The sequence below is a fragment of the Psittacula echo genome, assembly GCF_963264785.1.
Source record: "Psittacula echo genome assembly, chromosome: Z".
NCBI lineage: Eukaryota > Metazoa > Chordata > Aves > Psittaciformes > Psittacidae > Psittacula > Psittacula echo.
The window spans coordinates 27,761,171-27,780,424 of record NC_137742.1 but is presented as its reverse complement, the minus strand read 5'-3'; the positions used below and the strand labels follow the sequence as shown (position 1 = coordinate 27,780,424).

Below are 19,254 nucleotides of genomic sequence, written 5' to 3'. Positions count from 1 at the left end.
ATTTAGAAGACGCCACCACGGCGGAGAGCATCTGTCTGCTCCGGCAGCGCAGACCTCGCAGCTGGGCACTGCTGTGACAGCTCCGGCTGAAGGCTGCTAATTGCTTAAGCCACTGTAACCTAGTTGTGTGTAACCGCATGCCTCGGCTCCTTCCACAGAAACACAAGTGAAATCAGGACACTGCTGCTGGACAACTCACCTGCAGGTTAATCTACTGTATAATGCTGGTGTAAGTGGTAGAACTTTCTCCGAGAGACAAAGTCAAAGCCTCAGCAACACCACCACCTCCCAAAACCAAAAAACATTAGAAAACTGGAAAGTTTTTGAATCCTGTTCCACATTTGAAAGGTTATCCTCCCTTCCCATGTCACATTCTTTTCCTGATAGCCTGGAAATGTAGTAATTCAAATTCCAGATCAACTGGTTACCTGGCTACTGGTGGCCAGCAGAAAAGCCTGAATCTCATGTATGTGATTGTTCGTTCTCTTGATAATTTAAACAGGGCGTTTTCTCCAGTTAACATCAAGGTTTGAAAAACAAGTCTTTGCCTCTGTGCCATAATGACAAAACACTCGCCAGCTGCAACTGCTCCAATAATTTATCCAAATTCTTAAGGCAACATGATTCTAGTATCACATCAGTGTGCCCCTTCCCACCCCACAGCTGCATTTCCCCATCAAAGCCACAGGGAGTATTTGTGCCTTGCAGTACGTCAAATCCCTTTCCAAAGCTGGCCCTCATTCCCATGTTTCTCTTACCTTAACTGCTCTTACTGGTTATAGTTCAGCTTTACCTACAAGGAGGTGCAATGTTTTGTGCAGATCCTTTGCCTAGAGTGAATTTAGCTATACCTTTGCCTTTATTTCTTTTCCCTGTGTCTCCCTTGCTTATACCTTCTCATAACCTCTGGCCTGTGTTATTCAGGGGGTCAGCTTATCACATTGGACCCTGCTGGCCTTAAAACCTATGAATCGTGTGTTGCACTGTCTGCCTCCCAGCTGCTTATCATCCTTCCCACTCTCATTATTTTCTTTTCTGCCTCACATTCTTCCTCACTGGTATTAATCTTCCCAGAGATTTTTTAAACTCTATCTCAGCAATAAATAAATCAATCAACCCATGCAAATATGAATCTGAATTTGTGGCTTTTGTTCACTGCATCACCTCTTTCTCCTCTTACTCCCCATCTGAATATAAATAGCAGCCAGAATGCCAGGAGTTTTGTATTCTTTGCATTTTATGTCCTTTCTACTTCAACCTTCGCCACACAAAGTATGTGCTAATTCATGGCCTAGGAGTGAAGAAGGGTTTTATTAAATGCAAGACCTGAACAATCAATGGAGCAGGAGGGGCTGCTGTTTGTCAGTGGTGAGCAGAAGCTTTATCACTGTGCTGTAGTTAGGGACACTAACAGCTGCCTACCTTTCTATGCTATAACAGCTTATATTTTTATGCATAAGTACACTTCGCAGAAATTTAAGCAGAGAAAACAAAACACCCTATTCAAGACTTTCTACCATCTCTTAATGGATCTTTACATTAAGATTCCAGCAGGGAGAACAGAGAAAGTTCACAGCTGTGAGAAGACTTGGGAAGCAGGATTCTACATTTGTTAATCATATTAAAACATATGTTGTCAAGCTAACACCTATCTCAACATGCTTATATACAATATTGGGAAAAAAATTACCCCAAACTGGTAGCTTATTTTTACACATAGCATCAGCAAGAGACAGTGGTTTTCTTGGAACACTTTGCACTTTTACCTCTTTGCCCAGCTTGAATCAGATTTACTGTCCCTGTATTTTAGGATTGCCCAAGGTCATGTGATCATGTTAATATAATGGACTACAAGCAGTATTGTCAAATCCTCCCAGGTTTTAGGCATTAATTTTATTAGACATCTTGTAACAAAGAAAACACATCAAACAAAAGAGTAATTCAGTAATTAACAGTGAAAAGTCTTTCACTTTTCAGTGAAAGTGGAACTTGAATTAACATTTCCTTCAAACCAGTATGCCTTTAGGTTTGTTTTGCTGCTACAGCTGTGAGACTGCTCAATTTTCTTTGCATGCAAAGTGACCTTTATGAAATAGCTGTCAGTCAGTAGCCTTTAACTTCTTTTTTGACTCCCAGGCAACCTGCATTTCTTTATCCTTGCAGCCCATCAAGCTATGTTTGCTTATGCATTCCAGGGCACAGTATTAGCTCTCTGCACATTAGACCCCTCTCCCTTCCCTAGAACACCTTCTGTTTAAGGCATTAATCAAATCTCCCCTGAACAGCTCTTCACACTCCAGCTAGTGAGCTCAGATGGTTATGTAGTGACAGGAGATACTTCTCTTCCCATACACTTTAGTTAGTGTATGCAGGTGCTATTAGCACCTGCTAGAGTAGCAGGTGCTATTATTTCATCTCTTCTCATAATTCACAGAATGAAAGAGCAAGAATGGCATTTGAATGCAGATATCTCTCATGACTGTCAGATGTGTTATAAATATGCTACTGAGGTAGAGTCACACATTGTAAAATTAAAGCAACTAGAAATCCTCCAGAGATCTGGGTGAGTAGCTAAGATATTGTTAGATGGAAAGAAATGTGTTTCGCAAACAGGCTGACTGTATTTCCTGCCATATGCCAGCACATTTTCTATCAGAAAGACTTGGCTGGAACGTGAATGGAATTTCCCTGAGCACTTCTAATGGCTAGGGCTCCTTTTTTAACCTCTTTTCAGCACCCACCCCCTTCTCAAACATTTGTATGTATCCACACCACATAAAGCAAAGCTGTAGGTGATTTTCAAAGCTGTCCATCTTGATTTTTCACCTAACCTAACAGCTTATGCTATTACACAAACATGAGTAGACATTTCTGACAGCACATGCTCAAGCAGAGGGGTTCCAAGTTTAGGTGTAGGAAGTGACTATCAGTACTGATACCCCTCTGGTTCTGTCCAGCCCCATCAAGCATGGGCAGCCCCTGAAATCAGTGGAGTTTCATACAGAGATATCAAGTTGTAATATAATTCACAATGAGCACCACTACATAACAGTCCCCATCTACTTCCCCATTTCTTAATCTTACAGGACAAAATTCAACATTGACAGTTATCCTCACCTGCTACAACGTATTCCCTTGTTCCTCATTTACCCAATCTTTCAGTTAATTCCAAGTGCTGGTCAAATTATTTATCAACATGACAATAACAAAGCACTTAGTTTTAAAACCTCAAATGTTTACTTTCAACAGACAGTGAAGAAAAAAAAGGTTAGCACTGAAGAAGTCTTCAGAATCCAAAATCTTTACATCCTTTGTAGAAATTCCAGTACTTTTCCATTGCAGTGCATGGTAGAAATTCCTCTTTGGGTACCATTACTATGTCATGGAATTGAAGAAAATGTGCCAGACTTTCCACTGAGTTGAAATGGACAGAAGAGCCTATTGAAAATGAATGCAAATGATTACAGACTGTATATTAAAGTAATGGAAAGCAACAAATCACTGGCACTATTATCTAGAAAGGTGTTCATGTCTTGTTAGAACCACTTAAGCATTAGCCATCTGTAATGGAATCTGTAATGTGTCCTAGGAATCTTGTACTGTTAAGACCCCTGCCATCTTATCAGTATCTCTCACTTGCACCCAGACTTAAGTGAGATAACGGCCATACTACATGGTGCTCAGGATGAGAATTCAACCATCTTGGTCATTTTCACCTATGTATCAGAAAAATGCAGGTGTTCTTCAGCATTGCTTGAATTTCACGTGTTATATCCACAAGGGGTAAGTTTAGTCTACTTCCCCAAAATTAAGGAATCATTCTAACAGTCCCCGAAAGACTATATATAAAGGAAGGTGTACACTCGTAAGCAAGAAATTGCAGGACTGAACAATGATTATCTGCAATATTTAAATATCTGCTGGACTGAAATAACTACTGCAATGCACAAACTTAAGGCTCTTGTGTCAGTGCAGGAAAAACTGAACTTTTACTTTTCACTGTTAAAATCAGTAACAAAATTACAGCTGTAAAGATCCAGCAGAATGAAATTTTACTAGACATTTTCTCCTTTTCTCATTTGAAATTTTTCTTCATTTTCTCAATGGAAAAATTTCTCATTTACTAGACGTAACAGCACAGACTCCAAAAGGCACTGGACTGTAGTTTTCAGTTATTTGCTTTTGTTTGCCATTCATCCGCCACTTTTTCCCCTTGGTACCCTTGCACAAAATATCTAGAGTTCCTGAGCTGCCATAGCCAGCCTAATAGAGAAACTGCCAGTGAGGGCAGAACGCAGGTGTAGCAGGTGTTATCAAGAGAGGAAATGCTGTCATGAAAGTAAGGACAGCTTCTGATTGTTGTGTTGGTTTTGGTTTGTTGTTTGGGTGTTTTTTTCAAACACAACAGCGTTCAGATGCCAGACTATAAGCAGTGGAGAAAGGCCTCATTGTAGTGCCTTGGGTACAGAAGTAAACTTAGTAAGGTAAGGTGTGCACAGGCAGGGTCTTTCTCTGCTTTCCTACCCTTGCTGTCTTGTTAGGTGCTCTCAGTTTTCTGCCATCTTCATGAACTACAAGATCAGGTATCAATCAGTATCAATAACTGAATGAGCTTTTTTCCCATAAATCTGGGAAAAACACGTGACCTCTTAGTACTTTTTCCATGCTGCTTGTCAAGGCTTTTCTGACTCTGTTGGCATCTATTTTAGCATTATAGTTTCGAAACTATCCTAAATTGTGTTTCCATTTTGTTACAGCTTTACAAGACCTTGTCTCTGTGACTGCTAAGAATGTGAAAATTGTGTTTACAAAGAATTCCTGTTAGTGGTGCAACTTTATAAATGTCAGACCAAAATCTCCAGTTGCATAAAGGTTAGTCACCAAACACTCACACTTCTGTGCAGAGTCACCATTTTATGATCATTAAAATAGCTCTTCAAAGATCACTTTTCAAAAATAGCTTTCCCACCAGTATCCTCCTTGTTTTTCCAAACAAGAAAGTGCTGGAACTACACAGAGATATGGTTAGAGCATTTTAGAACTATTTTACTTATATAAAATGAATTTAAATGCTTTTGCAGTTTAAGCAACATATTTGAGTCAATTTACAGGTATGAGTTAATCCAGTTTCAATATTTCTGTGAAACAAGTAGAGTATTATCACATCTGAGGGAAAGATGAACTGATTTGCAGTATCAGTTTGTATGAGCAAAGTCAGAGTAGTAGCAGCAAAGTCAGAGGAGATTTTATTCTTCTGACTCAAATGGATCTGGTTCAGTGCAGCTAGTCTAGACGTGGGCTACAGATGAGTAAGCAAAGAGAATGACACACTTAGAGGTAACAGCATATGATCAAGAGTAAAATACAAGGGAGTATTTAGAACAAAAAGCTACCTTAAGAGTTTTCAAGTTTCTTGGAATTATCCACACTCCTCTCAAGAACTTAGAAACAAAGAAGATTAGTCACAAACTGGACTCTCAAAGTCCTTGTCCATTCAAACCAAGTAAGGTCTTGTAAATGACAGCCAGCGTTTCGCATGAACATTTTTGGATCCTCTCATTTGTTAAAAAACTGCTGCTGAATTGAAGCACATGAGTTCTGCCCATGCTGGTGGTAATTTTGAAAATAACTTTTCTGTCAGCTGATCAGGACCTGGTATCTTGGAAAAAGAGATGTCTGTGGACAAACTGCCACTGTAAGGCTAGGTTCTGACGAAGTACTATGCTTTCCTGTATTGTTCTAATTTTTTGTTTCTCCCTGCTCCCCTCCTCCATCCAAAATGCCTTTATTTTTGTCTGGGTCTCTCCACAGTTCTTGATTCACTTCATGTGATACAGATCTTTATTCTTTTTTCTTCCTGTTGGAGGAATATGTTGGAGGTCAAAGCCTTTGCCTTTACAAAACCAATCAGTATGGAGTGCTCTTTTTCTAATTATCACACATACCATGTCAGTCAAACACCTGAAGTTAAGGTGTCCATCCCCTAAAAAATACAAGCCAGCAGGGATTTTGGCTAATTGTTTTGTGATTATCTGTGTCCACCTCTATCTGATTTTGAAAGCACTTTTTTTCCCCCTGAGAATTAATTTATCAAGTGATCCTAAATTATGTATGATGCATTTTTTTGCACTGGTAGTTATGACCCCCTGAAAAAAATCAAAGGTTATTTATAACATCTTCTTAAATAAATAAATCATTTGCGTTTCAAAGCTACCTAATGGACTATAATGACCAGATACTTCATAGTACAGCTGTAACAGTGCCAGAAGGACTTAGAGCACCTTCTGATAGTACCTTAGCATCCAGTTCATTCCTTCACATATCAGACACGAGTCACCATGAAAGATCTGTAGGCTTAGTTGATCATTTGCCTGCAACTAGAGTTTGCACAGCAATAATCACAGTATCGCAGTATGTTAGAGATTGGAAGGGACCTCAAAAGATCATCTAGTCCAATCCCCCTGCCAGAGCAGGAACACCTAGATAAGATTACACAGGAATGTGTCCAGGCGGGTTTTGAATGTCTCCAGAGAAGGAGACTCCACAACCTCCCTGGGCAGCCTGTTCCAGTGTTCTGTCACCCTCACTGAGAAGAAGTTTCTTCTCAAGTTTAAGTGGAACCTCTTGTGTTCCAGTTTATACCCATTACCCCTTGTCTTATCATAGTTTGCCATTGAGAAGAGCCTGGCTCCATCCTCATGACACTCCCCCTTTATATATTTATATACACTAATAAGGTCCCCCCGCAGTCTCCTCTTCTCCAAACTATAGAGACCCAGCTCCCTCAGCCTTTCCTCATAAGGGAGATGCTCCACTCCCTTAATCATCTTAGTCGCCCTGCGCTGGACTCTCTCCAGCAGGTCCCTGTCCTTCTTGAACTGAGGGGCCCAGAACTGGACACAATATTCCAGATGCAACTTAATGTGGAACTTAATTCAAACTTCTACAATTCAGTATTCTGTTGCCTCTAGATAACATGCTAGATTTGAGAAAGTAACACATATATAGTGGAGGAAGAATAGTATTCCTCAAAAGCTCATTCTGCTGTCCTTCAGTGAGACTGGCAAAACCAATGTCATAAAGCAGACAAAAAGTTTAGGTATATAGACTCATTCTTTGAAAGTATTTCATAACAATGGCCTTTCTTGTTAAACTCTGTACCTGCGTGGAAAAAGGCCTTGTGGGTATGATTAAAGATCAAGAATTTATGAATTTTATTCTAAAGCATCAGTTTCAAGGTTTATGCTGAAATCTCTGATTATTTTACGTTTCATGTAGCAGAAAGTATTGTTCCCACAACACAGATCTGAAGATCTTATACTTTTTTGAGAGACAGAGTTAGGAAATCTTTGATTCTAAATGTCTGAAAAACTAATAATATTAATAATGCTTTATAGTTTTCTTGCAAGCGTTGCCTAGATAAGTGATATAAATACAATATATTATTCTCCATTAAAACGTATGGCTACATCATAATTTTATACAGTAACTGTTTTGTCTCTTCTCCTAGATACATTTGGTATATGCCTGTTAGGCAGTAACAAATACATTATATAATAAAATACATTCTGAATTATTATTCTTCAGGGTCCTTGGATTGGTGTGTTAAGATACAGTTAAGCTTTTTATTTAGCAATGTGGGGAACTCAAAACTTCCAGTCTCTTACAGAAATCCATCAATGTTGCAATATTCTATCAGGAAACAAGAGAACAATTTAAATCTCAGTGACTCCTACCTTCTTCAGTATAGCTGTAACATGATTTTTTCCTTAGAAGGTGAGAGAGGTATGATTGACGTATATGCAAAATACCAATCAGGAAATGTATACATCCTCCCACAAAAGAATCTACATTCAACACTGAATTTATACAGAAATAAAATACAATAAGTACTTTTAAAAGAAAATATAATAGCTTATTCCATTTTTCTCACACAAATATTTTTATACAGCTGTCTAAAAGGCCTTTGAGTTTCTCAGTGAAGTCAGTCACTCTATTTATATATCGAATACAGAGTTGGAATTCAACAATAACAAATGCATACACTAGTATCCTTTATTAAAAGGCACCAAGTTTGCTTTAAAATGATTCATAGCAGATTCTTTCTTGGTATGACTAGCAGGGTGCACATTCACACCATACATACAACTTATTATTTTGAGTTATTATTGTATACTTGATTACGTAATGATTCACTTGTATAATCTTTGGAAGTAAAATACCTGGATCTCTGAAATGATTTCTAACCATTTTATAAAACATGAATTTAATGTGCCAAGATAGTGGATAAAAAGCAATTCCAGGGCCAACCTGGAGTAATTAAAACCAGAACAGTTTAAATTTTTTGCAGTTTATAGCACATTGAGATGCAGACTGGAAGAAATGGAAGGTGTGTGACATAATCTGAATGCTCACCAAGGAAGATCATCAGGTAGTCTCTTAAATGCTTTCATTTGGCATGACATTACCAGTGTGTGGTGTCAAAAAAGTCTCTCTTCTCTGTTTCAACTAAAGCAGTAGCTGAAGCCACTGCCTCTGAAGCTTGCTGTTCATCACACTGCCTTTCTTTTATTGCTTTCGTACGTCAGATAAGAAAAGATAGATGTATTCTAGGAAGATTATCTACAACAGTTCTGTTTGTCTTAGTCTTCTCATGGTCTCCATGGGAACACCAAAGCAGATAAAAAATGTTATACTGTAGCTGATGAGTTAGGAAGATGGGTCAGTTACCAAAATGTTTCTTTTACAACTTGCTCCTCAAAGTAAAAAGGCCAGAAAGCCAGTGTTTAAAGCTCTTGACTAGGAGTTAGTTTACTTTAAGTCAGGCTTCTTAAGTAAACATGGTTTCTGTGTGCAACAAAAAGAAGCCATGGTTACAAGTTTTAATAAGTAAAGTTCCAACTAGATATGTAGGAAAAAAAAATCACCACGATCATGCTTAAGCACACGTATACCTTGTATGGACATGTTATGGAATGCCCACGCTTGAAGATATTCAGAACTTGACTGGACAAGGCACTTCAGCAACCTTATCAAACTTGGATGTTAGTCTACTTCCAAACAGAGGTTAGACTAAAGACCTCCAGAGGCCCCACCTAACCTACATTAGTCTACGGTGCAGTCACACTGTCACTTTTCAAGTAGTTCCCCAGTTTCACAAAAACCTGATGGATAGATAAGAAAATGAAAGTAAATTCTTAGAACTGGCTTCCATGGCATGTAGTCCTCGAGAGCTGCTTTTCTTTTCTTTTTTTTTTAACTTTTTGGCCTCCTAAAAAGTGAATTTTGTTTGGCTGTTACTGGCCACATAGCTGAACTCTGAAACAGTCATGCATCATTCTACCTCCTACCTTGCTGGTAGTCAAATAAGAATAGGTGAAAGATTTTGGAAAGGAAAAGTGTGCAGATGGAGGAAGCCTATACTTCAGTTATGGCATTCAGAGTTACTGGAAGATACATCTTCGTAAATTCTGCTGACAAACTATGAGTTGCTTTTTAAAGTACATAAGTACCTAAAGGTAATGTCTGGAACTTTGAAGTACTGGAAGATACTTACAAATATTTTGTCTGCAAGACATGAAGATGGGAAAACAGTATAACAGCTGCTGCAATTTGAGATACCTCAGAGAAGGAGAAAGATTATGGATTGAAGTCTTTGCCTACAATCTCACTTTGCTTCCAAAGTGAAAGTACAAGGAAAACGCAGGTCATCTCTGTCTTTTACAGTCACATAAATAGGGGCATTGTGTAGCTGATGAGTATTCTGCTAAAAGTAACAGGGAAAACATTATTAGATGCCAGTGTTTTGGTTCTGTGCTCTTTGTGGTTGTTTTGTTGTTTGCTTGGTTTGGTTTGTTGGGGTTTTGTGTCGTTTGTATGATGTTTTTTGGGTTTTTTTAACATGTCCAAGTAATTCTTCTCTTCCATATTGTTACCACCATTATTGATGGTGATGATGAGCCACTACTTCAATAATACTCAAAAAAAGAAAAATCAGATATACAGAATCAATCTTGTTTAAGGCATGACATTTTGTTAGAGAAAAAGAAAATAAAATTAACCTTGGTGTTCTTAGTTTGGATCTTGCTTTTCAATCCCTAAACTACATTAATCATCTTTTCCAACATGAAAGTAAGAATAGTAAAGTTTTCCAGTGAAAGTAGTTTCTTACATAATGTCTGAGCCTGAGCAGAATCTGGGGCTCTGAACTGAAGTACTATACAGCACAAAATATATTGCAAGTTTTCAAGAACAGGTAATATTTCTTTGCATTACAATTACATGGAGTTTTATACATATTGCAGGAAAAATATACTACAATGCGTTAGGTTTGTTGCTTGGACTAGTACCAAGGTAATATCTTCATCCAGCTCAAAGATGCACATGAGATCCCTCTTCTCAGGAGTTTACAATTCGAAGTCTAATGGCAGATTCTTGCAAATACATACATGTGATGCTTACTAGTGGCCCAATTTTACACCTATCTAGGAGGTACTGAAATACTTCATAGTTGGTTTCATTCTACTGAAGCAATTAATTTGGATTTAAATAATCTCCTGCCAAGTCAGCAGTTTCAGCATCACAACTTTGTACTGGTGTGCAAGATGAGAAGTTCAAGATTGACTGGCAAGAAAGCTGAAATTTAATTACTCTTCTAACATTTTCAGAACTAGTGAAGCCCAGAAAGTAAAGTAGTTAAAAGCCAATTTATATACCTGAGTTCTACAGTCAGAATTTATTTAGTGTGAAGTAAAGCGGCAATGCCATTGTGTATCTGACTGGTTCTTTGGAAACAATTGTAGAAGGCAAACAAATATCCCATAAATCAAATAGCCCATAAATCCATTTATGGGCTATGGGGCTTCTCATGGCACTTTCAAAGCTGCATTTAGAAGATTGCACTTTCTTCACTTCATTAAGGACACCCAATGAAACAACCACCCTGAGGCACTTACTTTAAAAGGAATTCCCTTCTTAAGTAGGAGTTCGCTTTTCATAGTTTGCTTTCAAAAATATTTTTAGTCAGATTGTGAAACCTGAAAAGCTTCTCCTCAGAACTGAATGAGAAAGGATCTGTAAGACAGAGATGTAGAAACTGGGCTGGTGGTTTTTAAAGGGTATACAGCATGTTTAGCACTTTCTTCCTTCAATTAACAGGGTAATTGTAGTAGTATAAACCAAAATGTATATATGGAAGAACATTTCTGTATATTTCCAATTTATTAATTTTTGTGTTATTATGAATCTCTAATTTTGCATAATCCCCACTATCAGTGGTTACCTTTGTAGGGATTGCTGCATGGACGGGAACCTGCCAGGAGGGACAGGAACCAGCTGACCCTGGGGAGGTGCTTAGGCGGCAAATACAAGGATTGTAACTGCGCAATAAATCTGTTGATGACCCGCATTCCATGAATGCTCTATGTCTCAGCCCTAGTTCGGAGGGAACTAGTGCTTCCGTCCCTCACCACACAAGTAGCAAGAAACTACAACCTTTGCCACAAAATGGATTTGCTATACAGGCTTAGGATTGCAAGGGCCGTATGTGCTACAAAACCATTATCTTGGTAAGCAGAACTATAACTAGTAACTATTTAAGAAAACATGAATGTGGCTGTTCATCTCTTCAGCAGAGAAACATAATTCCTATGAGTTTTCATCTTTCCAATTCATTTCAATCTGGGTTGATACATAGATTTGAACATCATCTACTACATGATCTATTTTTTGTAACTTCAAAAACCACCTCCCTCCTAATATTCTGCCCTGGCATTTAAGATACTAAGTCTACTTGCTTCTATTAAAAAAAAAAACAACACCAAAAAAAAAAACCAACCAAAAAAACCTCAAAAGTGGCATAACAAAGCATTTTTTGCAGAGGATTCACAGATTCAGAGTTTACTTAATCCTTTGTACTGTAGCTGCAGGGATAGACATATAGAAGCACAAAGAGTTGCTTTATAGTGTGGCTACACTTTCAGTTTGCAATGTCTGACACCCTTCTTACTGTCTCCCACAGCAGATCCAACTCAGCACTTGTTACTCACTTCAGTGTAGAGCGTTACCCAACACTGGGCACAGTGGGGGTTTGAGCTGGCTCCTCTGATTTTGCGCAGTGGTCAATCAGGTCATCCCTCTGCGATGTAATCAAAGGTGGTATAGGCAAAAATCCTGGGTCATAGTGTAGTAAGTACTGTTCACATTGTGCAAATATTACAGATAGGGTTTAACATGCAATCAGCATAAAAGTGTAACACTGAAACCACAAAGTTACAAGTTCAGTCAACTCCATAAAGATCAGAGCATCTTCAGGAATGGTTCCATTCTTCCCTTTAAATTATATTACATAAGATTATTCAGCAATGCTTTTGTATCATATTTCTCCATCTAAATCCAGAAGGCATTTGTCTATGCTATTATTTTGTGGAGATATTTAACCAAGTATTAAAATGATATGGAGTAATTTTGTTAACTACATCAAAATAACAAAATGCTTCTCATTTGGGCACAGGAGAGTTGAACATATTAAGCTCTGAAAAATGTCATTCAGATGACCCATGAGCAGAGTTGTAATTTTTCCCCAGCAGTCTTTCTCTCCCACACACAAATCAATTCCACACCACCTACTTTCTTTATCCTTCTGTATCTCTCGTATAGCCCTTGCACCCAGCATTAGGATTTTTAGGCAGATAAAAACAGTCTTACTCTTAAATTCCTTGGTAACAGCTGCTTCTCTTTCAGTGCATGTTTGTGCAACTTCTGTTTGTGGTAAAGATGGGGGTTTTGGCTGCATATTGCTTAGGTCAAAAGTCCCAAGAGGCTGAGCAATGGAGACAGTACCAGGACGCTGATGGCGCTGGTTGTGGTTGCTGGGATCCCTCGTGATAAAATTCTTTCCTGAGAGCATAAGAAGATCAAGACAACTTTGTTCTAAGAACAAACAGTACTGTTTAACTCTGATGGTTTCATGGTTTAATATGGAGAGCAGTTCGGGGTTTTATTTTTCTTAAAGGTAAACACTGAAGTTTTTACTTATCTTTATGCCACCTAACACACATAAAGGCAGGCTTTCATCTGTTCCTTTACCAGCCCAGCCATAGCTGCTATGACTTCTTCTCTTTTTTTAAAATATATGTCATCATTGATAAAATTACATTAGATGCCACAAAAAATGAACTTGGAAAGTAGCCTACTAAATATATGTGGTTTGCTCCTTGTCTCAAGGAAAAGAGAAACATATAATAACACGTATGATCACAGCAAAACTATTCTTACTTGCTTTCATGCAACTTTATTGAGTTCAGCTACTCACTTTATCCTAGATACTTGAAAAAACATCAACATAAACCTTCTGAAACAGGCCCTGTGGTTCAGCCATTAAGAAATCATCTGGATTCCCTTGAAAACACTCTTTATTCCACATAACTTTGGGGTCTTTCATGAACTAAAGGTGAGCAAGAGTTGTTCTAATCTTTACAGGTGGCTAATTATTATTAAAGGCAGTAAGAGACTGCCAGAGCACAAGAATTGCACTAGTTATGCTGTTTCCCAAAGACCATCTTCCTGAAATAGCAATGTACAAAATGAATGTACAGATTACACTTTTTGTAACAAGTAGATATGCTTTTATTTTAAATGACTTTGCTGGAATTTCAATATGAAATATCTAATGCCAATATCTGCTCTGCAACTTACCTCTGTTTTTCAGCTGACATCTGCATATTAACATGGCTTGTTATTCTTGGTCCTTTTTAGCAAACATTATGTCATCATTACATGTACCAGAAAGCACAGAGGAATAAATTCCAAGCCACATAATCACTGTTTCTTCTTCTTTCCTATATACAGATAGTCTAAAAGTACTGTTTACTTTCTTAATGTTTAGTTCTCACTTGGGCTTGAATTCAGTAATTCCTGCTTTCTGCTAGTGTGATCCTAGAAGAGACTAAAGCCTCAGACTCAAACATGGGGCATAAAGCAAAATTTAGTTAGGATTTAGGTGACTAATTCCAAAACTGCAATCTTTAAAGGTTCTGTTAGATACCTGCATTGGTCTGGAACTACTTTACGTAATGTGTTCTTCAAGTTTTTTGTGTTAACATTCCTCAGGTATCTAAAAATCTGCTGCTATACTAACCTTGAAGCACCTTAATCTCAACCAAGCTGAAACGCTAGGACACTTATGCTGGCAGCCACAGAAGAGCAATTCCTTAACCTGTCTTTGCCTAGGGATCTTGATTTGGTCAAGGTTCTTAAAACATGCTTCCTAAACTGGGCTCTATACAAAGTTCAGTGGTAGCTGCTTCTTTTTTGAAAAAGATCACTGGACAGAGCCACTGCCTGTATCATTTTCTTCCCACTTCATACAGTAGCTCAATGAACACTAAGCTAAGATATGGGAAACTGGAAAGAGTGTGTGAAAAGGGTATTTAAAATAATAGGGGTATTTAAAATAATAGTATTCTCCTCCAAAATGCTCAAATTATCGGGCCCCAGTCTCCTTTTTTAATGATGTTCTGGGATGCATAGAAAAATTTCAATTAAACAACACAGAAAAAAAAAAAAATTATTTTCTACAAAAGCAGGATGAATAAAATACACGCACATTTTAAGTATATTATAAAGATAAAAAAGTGCCTCAGAATGTCCCCAGGCAAGTGGAACAGAATAGCTCACATCCACACCAGCAAACTTTCCTGTGCTTTCGAGCAGGCTGGCTATAGGCAAAGTGTCTGTTGGGAACTGTCCCTGGAACAGTCTAACTCCTGAACAGGGCCTGGAAGCCATTTGGGAGCTACCTGATTCCTGTAACTGTTCTCACAATACAACAGTGCAGGTTAATCCTCTTCTGGAATGACTTAAGGCACTGTTTGATTTCCTACACTTATCTGTCCGCATAGTACCTGGAACAGAACTGAAACTGAGAAAAGAGAAACTTTGGCTTTTTCTCCCTCATTTTCTCACCTAGGGGTAATGGTTAGGCATTACTGTGACCTTAAATTACACTTGACAAAAAACCCCAACTTCTTTAAATACCATTCCCAGATTACACTGGGCTGTTTGTGAAAAACAAGAAAAAAAAAACCAAACCAAACTTACTGACCTTCAGGCTGATTTTTGTTTGTCAAGAGTATTTTTTGAATAAAGGTATTTCTCTGTTTTAGAAGTTACAATATTTATCATAAATTTTCCATTACAGGAATAATTTTCAAGAACTAGTGAAATACTCAAAAACCTATTAAGCAGTTAAAAGACTAAATCCATTTTAAGTCACTTACAACTGGTATAAACTTAGGTTATGAAGCAGGGCAAGGTAAACTTATCATCTGGATGCTCTTATCCTGAAGCAAATTCCAGTAGAATATGGTAGTCTGAATACCAAATTAGTTATTTTAAATTATTATTTTTTAATATTTCAATTTATTTCAATGTATTTTATTTTATTTCTAGTATGTTAACAACAGATCAAGCCTGGTATCCCAGTTCATGTGAGTGAGGTGCAGTGTCCCATCAATTAAAGGAACCAACCACAAAAGCCCAAAAGCTTTTCAGATTCCAAATGCAATAAGCAGTCAAAGGGACTTGAGTTTCCCTGGAAACACAACTTACCAAAATTAGGCTGAAGTTCTAAAGTCTGCTTGGCAGTTCTAAAGAAAATGTTCAACATAATTTTGTCATATCAATGCACTCTGCTTCTTATGGCTGTTTCATTTTGGAGAATAATCCCCCTAGTTATTCCTGTTGCTTGGGCATACCAGGATCTCCACCAACAAAGAATATTTAATATGATTTTAAGATGTACATATAATTAAAACTTATACTAGTGTATCTGAGTTTTCAACATAAGAAAGTATTAAATTAGCTTATTAAAACTTCGGTATACATCAAATATTTATAATGTAAATTGCTACCTAGATATTTTTCACATAGCAACTGAGTCATTAGTATTTATTTTCTTCACACAACCAATTTATGGAAGAAGAGAAACATACTTCTTCAGAGATCATGTGTAAGTTCTGGCACGATCTATATTTCAGCCCAAGATCTGTGATAAGCACATAGCTCAGGAAAAAAATAAATCAGGAGGCAACAGAAGAATTTTTGAATTTAAGCTGTTTAGAAATCACTTTCTAACGCTTCAGTCATGGTGAATAGTCGATTTTAAGTGGTACATACCCAAAGGCATTCCTTCTTGTAATTCTGGGTCTTCAGAAACTGATACTCCTTCATCAAGAAATTTTGACAACTGTGTCCCAAGATATGTAACCTGTAAAAATATACCTAAATGGATGCCTGGTAATTTTGTGCTTTTTTTCTGATAGGTGTAAAAATTTCACTTTTCTCATAAAACTGAGTTTATGCACTTAACAGTCTAATCTGTGTCTGTCAAGGTCAAGCAGAAATTCTGCTAATTTGAATTCTAAATGAAAAAAAGCATAATACAACACATCTGCAAAGCCCTCTTAAAACTCCACCAGTATTTTTGCAACATTTGTCCCTGACACGCTGACATTTCAGTAAACTTGGTCCTTTCCATTCTAACCACCTTTCAGCTTTTTCTGTCAGCCTCTTAATCATCTTTAAAATCTACTCTTTCAAAGCACTGATAGCTTACAGAGTGGGCATTCCACATTCTCTCAACGCTTGTGCTAGTTCATCACTGTACAGCTACAGTTATGTAGCTTTTTCTTTGCTGCTTATTCATTAAGAGTAAGAAGACGTTTAAAATTCAGGTTCGTATCCTCTTTTAGAGATCCAGATTAGTGATGTATTGCTATTTTTGTAGTAAATTCAGGCCTACCTTATTCCATGCATACTTCCATGTCACATAAATATCATTTCCTAGTAGGTCTTTAACCCAATGAACTGGATTCTGCATTATTTGTCCCTTACTGGTTCTGATCTTGCCATTGTTTAAAAGCGTGCCTTTATGACTAAATTCCTAAAAAATAAAAGTCAGGAAGTAGTTTTCAATTTATAAACTAACAAATCTGAATTAATATCCTTAAAACATGAAAAAAATACTGAAGAACAATATAGCTGTAAATAGTTACTTCTGTTTCTCTCTGAAAAATAAAGAAAAAAAAAAGCCACTATCAAAAACTGTAAATGTAAAATAACATGATTTATTCCACCAGAATAAGATGGTTTAGCCATACTAATACCACTGTTGGAGGACAAATCTCCCTACCCTTTGTTTATCAGAACTGTATTTGCATCTTAGTTCCTCTTAGACATAATAAGGCTGTGAATAAATTAATTTGCAACAGTGAACCCAGGAACTCACAAGAAGCAATTCTGTGCAACCAGAAACTGTTACACAAATGCAATCTTCCCTACATGTGTGGAACAATGCATGTGACATGCACATGTCACAGTGAAATTCCAGCAATGATTCAAAAATTAAATATATTTGCATATAAACTTCACTTATGTCAAGGGACAACAATTATATATTTTAGGAGGAACCTGACAGCCTTATCTTGTGCAAAATAAAGTATAATATGTATTTATTGTTCCTGCCTCTTTGATAGTGCTAACACAGCCCAACTCTGCAAACATACATGCACCCCCAGAAGCATGGCTTATCCTATTTATAGGTCAGTATATAATGATAATATATTACATTATATTATATTATATTATATTATATTATATTATATTATATTGTGTTAGCCTAACTGGTCTCAGTTAGGCTAACACCGCTGAATAATGCAAAAAATTAGTTGTTGAAAAACTAAGCTACAACTTAGTAAGGTTGCTTAACCTGCGTAAGGTTAAACAATCAGAGTAAGAGGTAATGATCCACCAATAAACACTGAACTGGCCTCCTACCATATCCACTGGCTTGGGATGTCTATAAGAATCTAAATTAAGATGTTTGATGAACACTCGAAACACTATTTTGATGAACACTCAATCCAGTTCACTGTTTCACAGCTTAGGTGAAACATTCAAAAACTGCATTCTACCCGCCCAAAGTTAACCTTAAGTAAGGACTACGTACCAGCTCTATGTTGTTATTTAGTACATCTCTACAATGATATAGAAGGAAACTTTACTAATCATCTCCTCTTTGCAACACAACAGACACTGGCTTCTAAACTTCTATCTTATACCACTGTCTTCCGAGACATAAATGAGTGTCATTTTCATTCTGACTTCTCTATACAGTCAGTTCATCGCTGACTTCTCTATACACCAAAACATCAACATTTCAATATAGGGTTGTAATTCTTTAAGATCCACATGCGTCATGCCAGTATCACAGATAACAGCCTTGATAAATGACGGTAAACATACTGAATTCTTCATCTTTTCACTTAATCATCTTGAGGTTCAGAGGAATATTACATGTCCTTCAAAGAAAAGAAACATGTGTATATATCTATGACACAGCCCAATGTAGAGGCTTGTGACTTACTCAGCTGCCTTGTATTACAAAACACAAGACCACATGAAACAGCCACTCTTAGCAGAAAAGCATTCCTGAGCAGATTATAGGTGCAGAAAACAGTCTTTTCTACGTTAACTACACCTGGTGCTTTGGCTGAAAAGAACCCTTCATGTTTTAATCAATATGTTTCCCTGGAAATTAACAAGCTCACAGCTGGGAATTCAGTAAATAATTTCATCATTTGCTCAATACTAAGCCAGTCCCTTGGCAGCTGCCTCACAAATCTGCTCTGTATTTGCAGGCACAGGGATGTGCTTTTGTAGTAAAAAAAAAGAGGCGTTTTTTTGGTTGTGGGGTTTTTTTATGTATGTTTCATAGAATCATAGAATCATAGAATGATACCAGACTGTAAACTATGGAACCAGCTGGCATGTAAGGAAGTAATTTTGCATATATTCATGTCTAACACAGCGCTATGAAATCCTTGATGTAACATTTCTTTATTTGAGGGACTTGACAGTTGCGTCCAAGAATCACATTAAGTCATAAAAACCTTAATGTTCCTGCTACTCCCAATATGAAAATCAGGTATTACACAATGTAGGCCAACCAATGATTCCACTCTGGTTTTAGCAACAGGAAATGTTAAGAAGATGATAATGTAAAGTTAAGAAACAAACTCTACATATGCAATATTCTGGGTGTTAAAATTACAGGCTAACAGAAGATGCCATTCATAGCATTTCCCTTCCAAACTCATAAAAAGTTATCAGTGACCAAAGAGTAAAAATTTTCAATACTAAGTGCTGAAGATGCAGGCTAAAACATGAGAACTGCTCTTTCCTCATTTCAGTGTT

General features: G+C 37.3%; 1 protein-coding gene across 1 annotated transcript in view; it reads right to left on the bottom strand.

Moving 5' to 3' along the window:
* Positions 1-3,286: 3,286 nt before the first annotated feature.
* The window catches only part of ANKRD31 (ankyrin repeat domain 31), a gene marked incomplete at both ends in the record, with an annotated part of 63,064 nt that continues 47,096 nt past the window's right edge, over positions 3,287-19,254 (bottom strand). The window contains 3 exons of the mRNA XM_080638286.1: positions 3,287-3,438; positions 16,177-16,267; positions 16,802-16,942. Of these exons, the coding sequence (XP_080494412.1) occupies positions 3,287-3,438; positions 16,177-16,267; positions 16,802-16,942 (384 nt within the window). The remainder of the gene's footprint in view (positions 3,439-16,176; positions 16,268-16,801; positions 16,943-19,254) is intronic.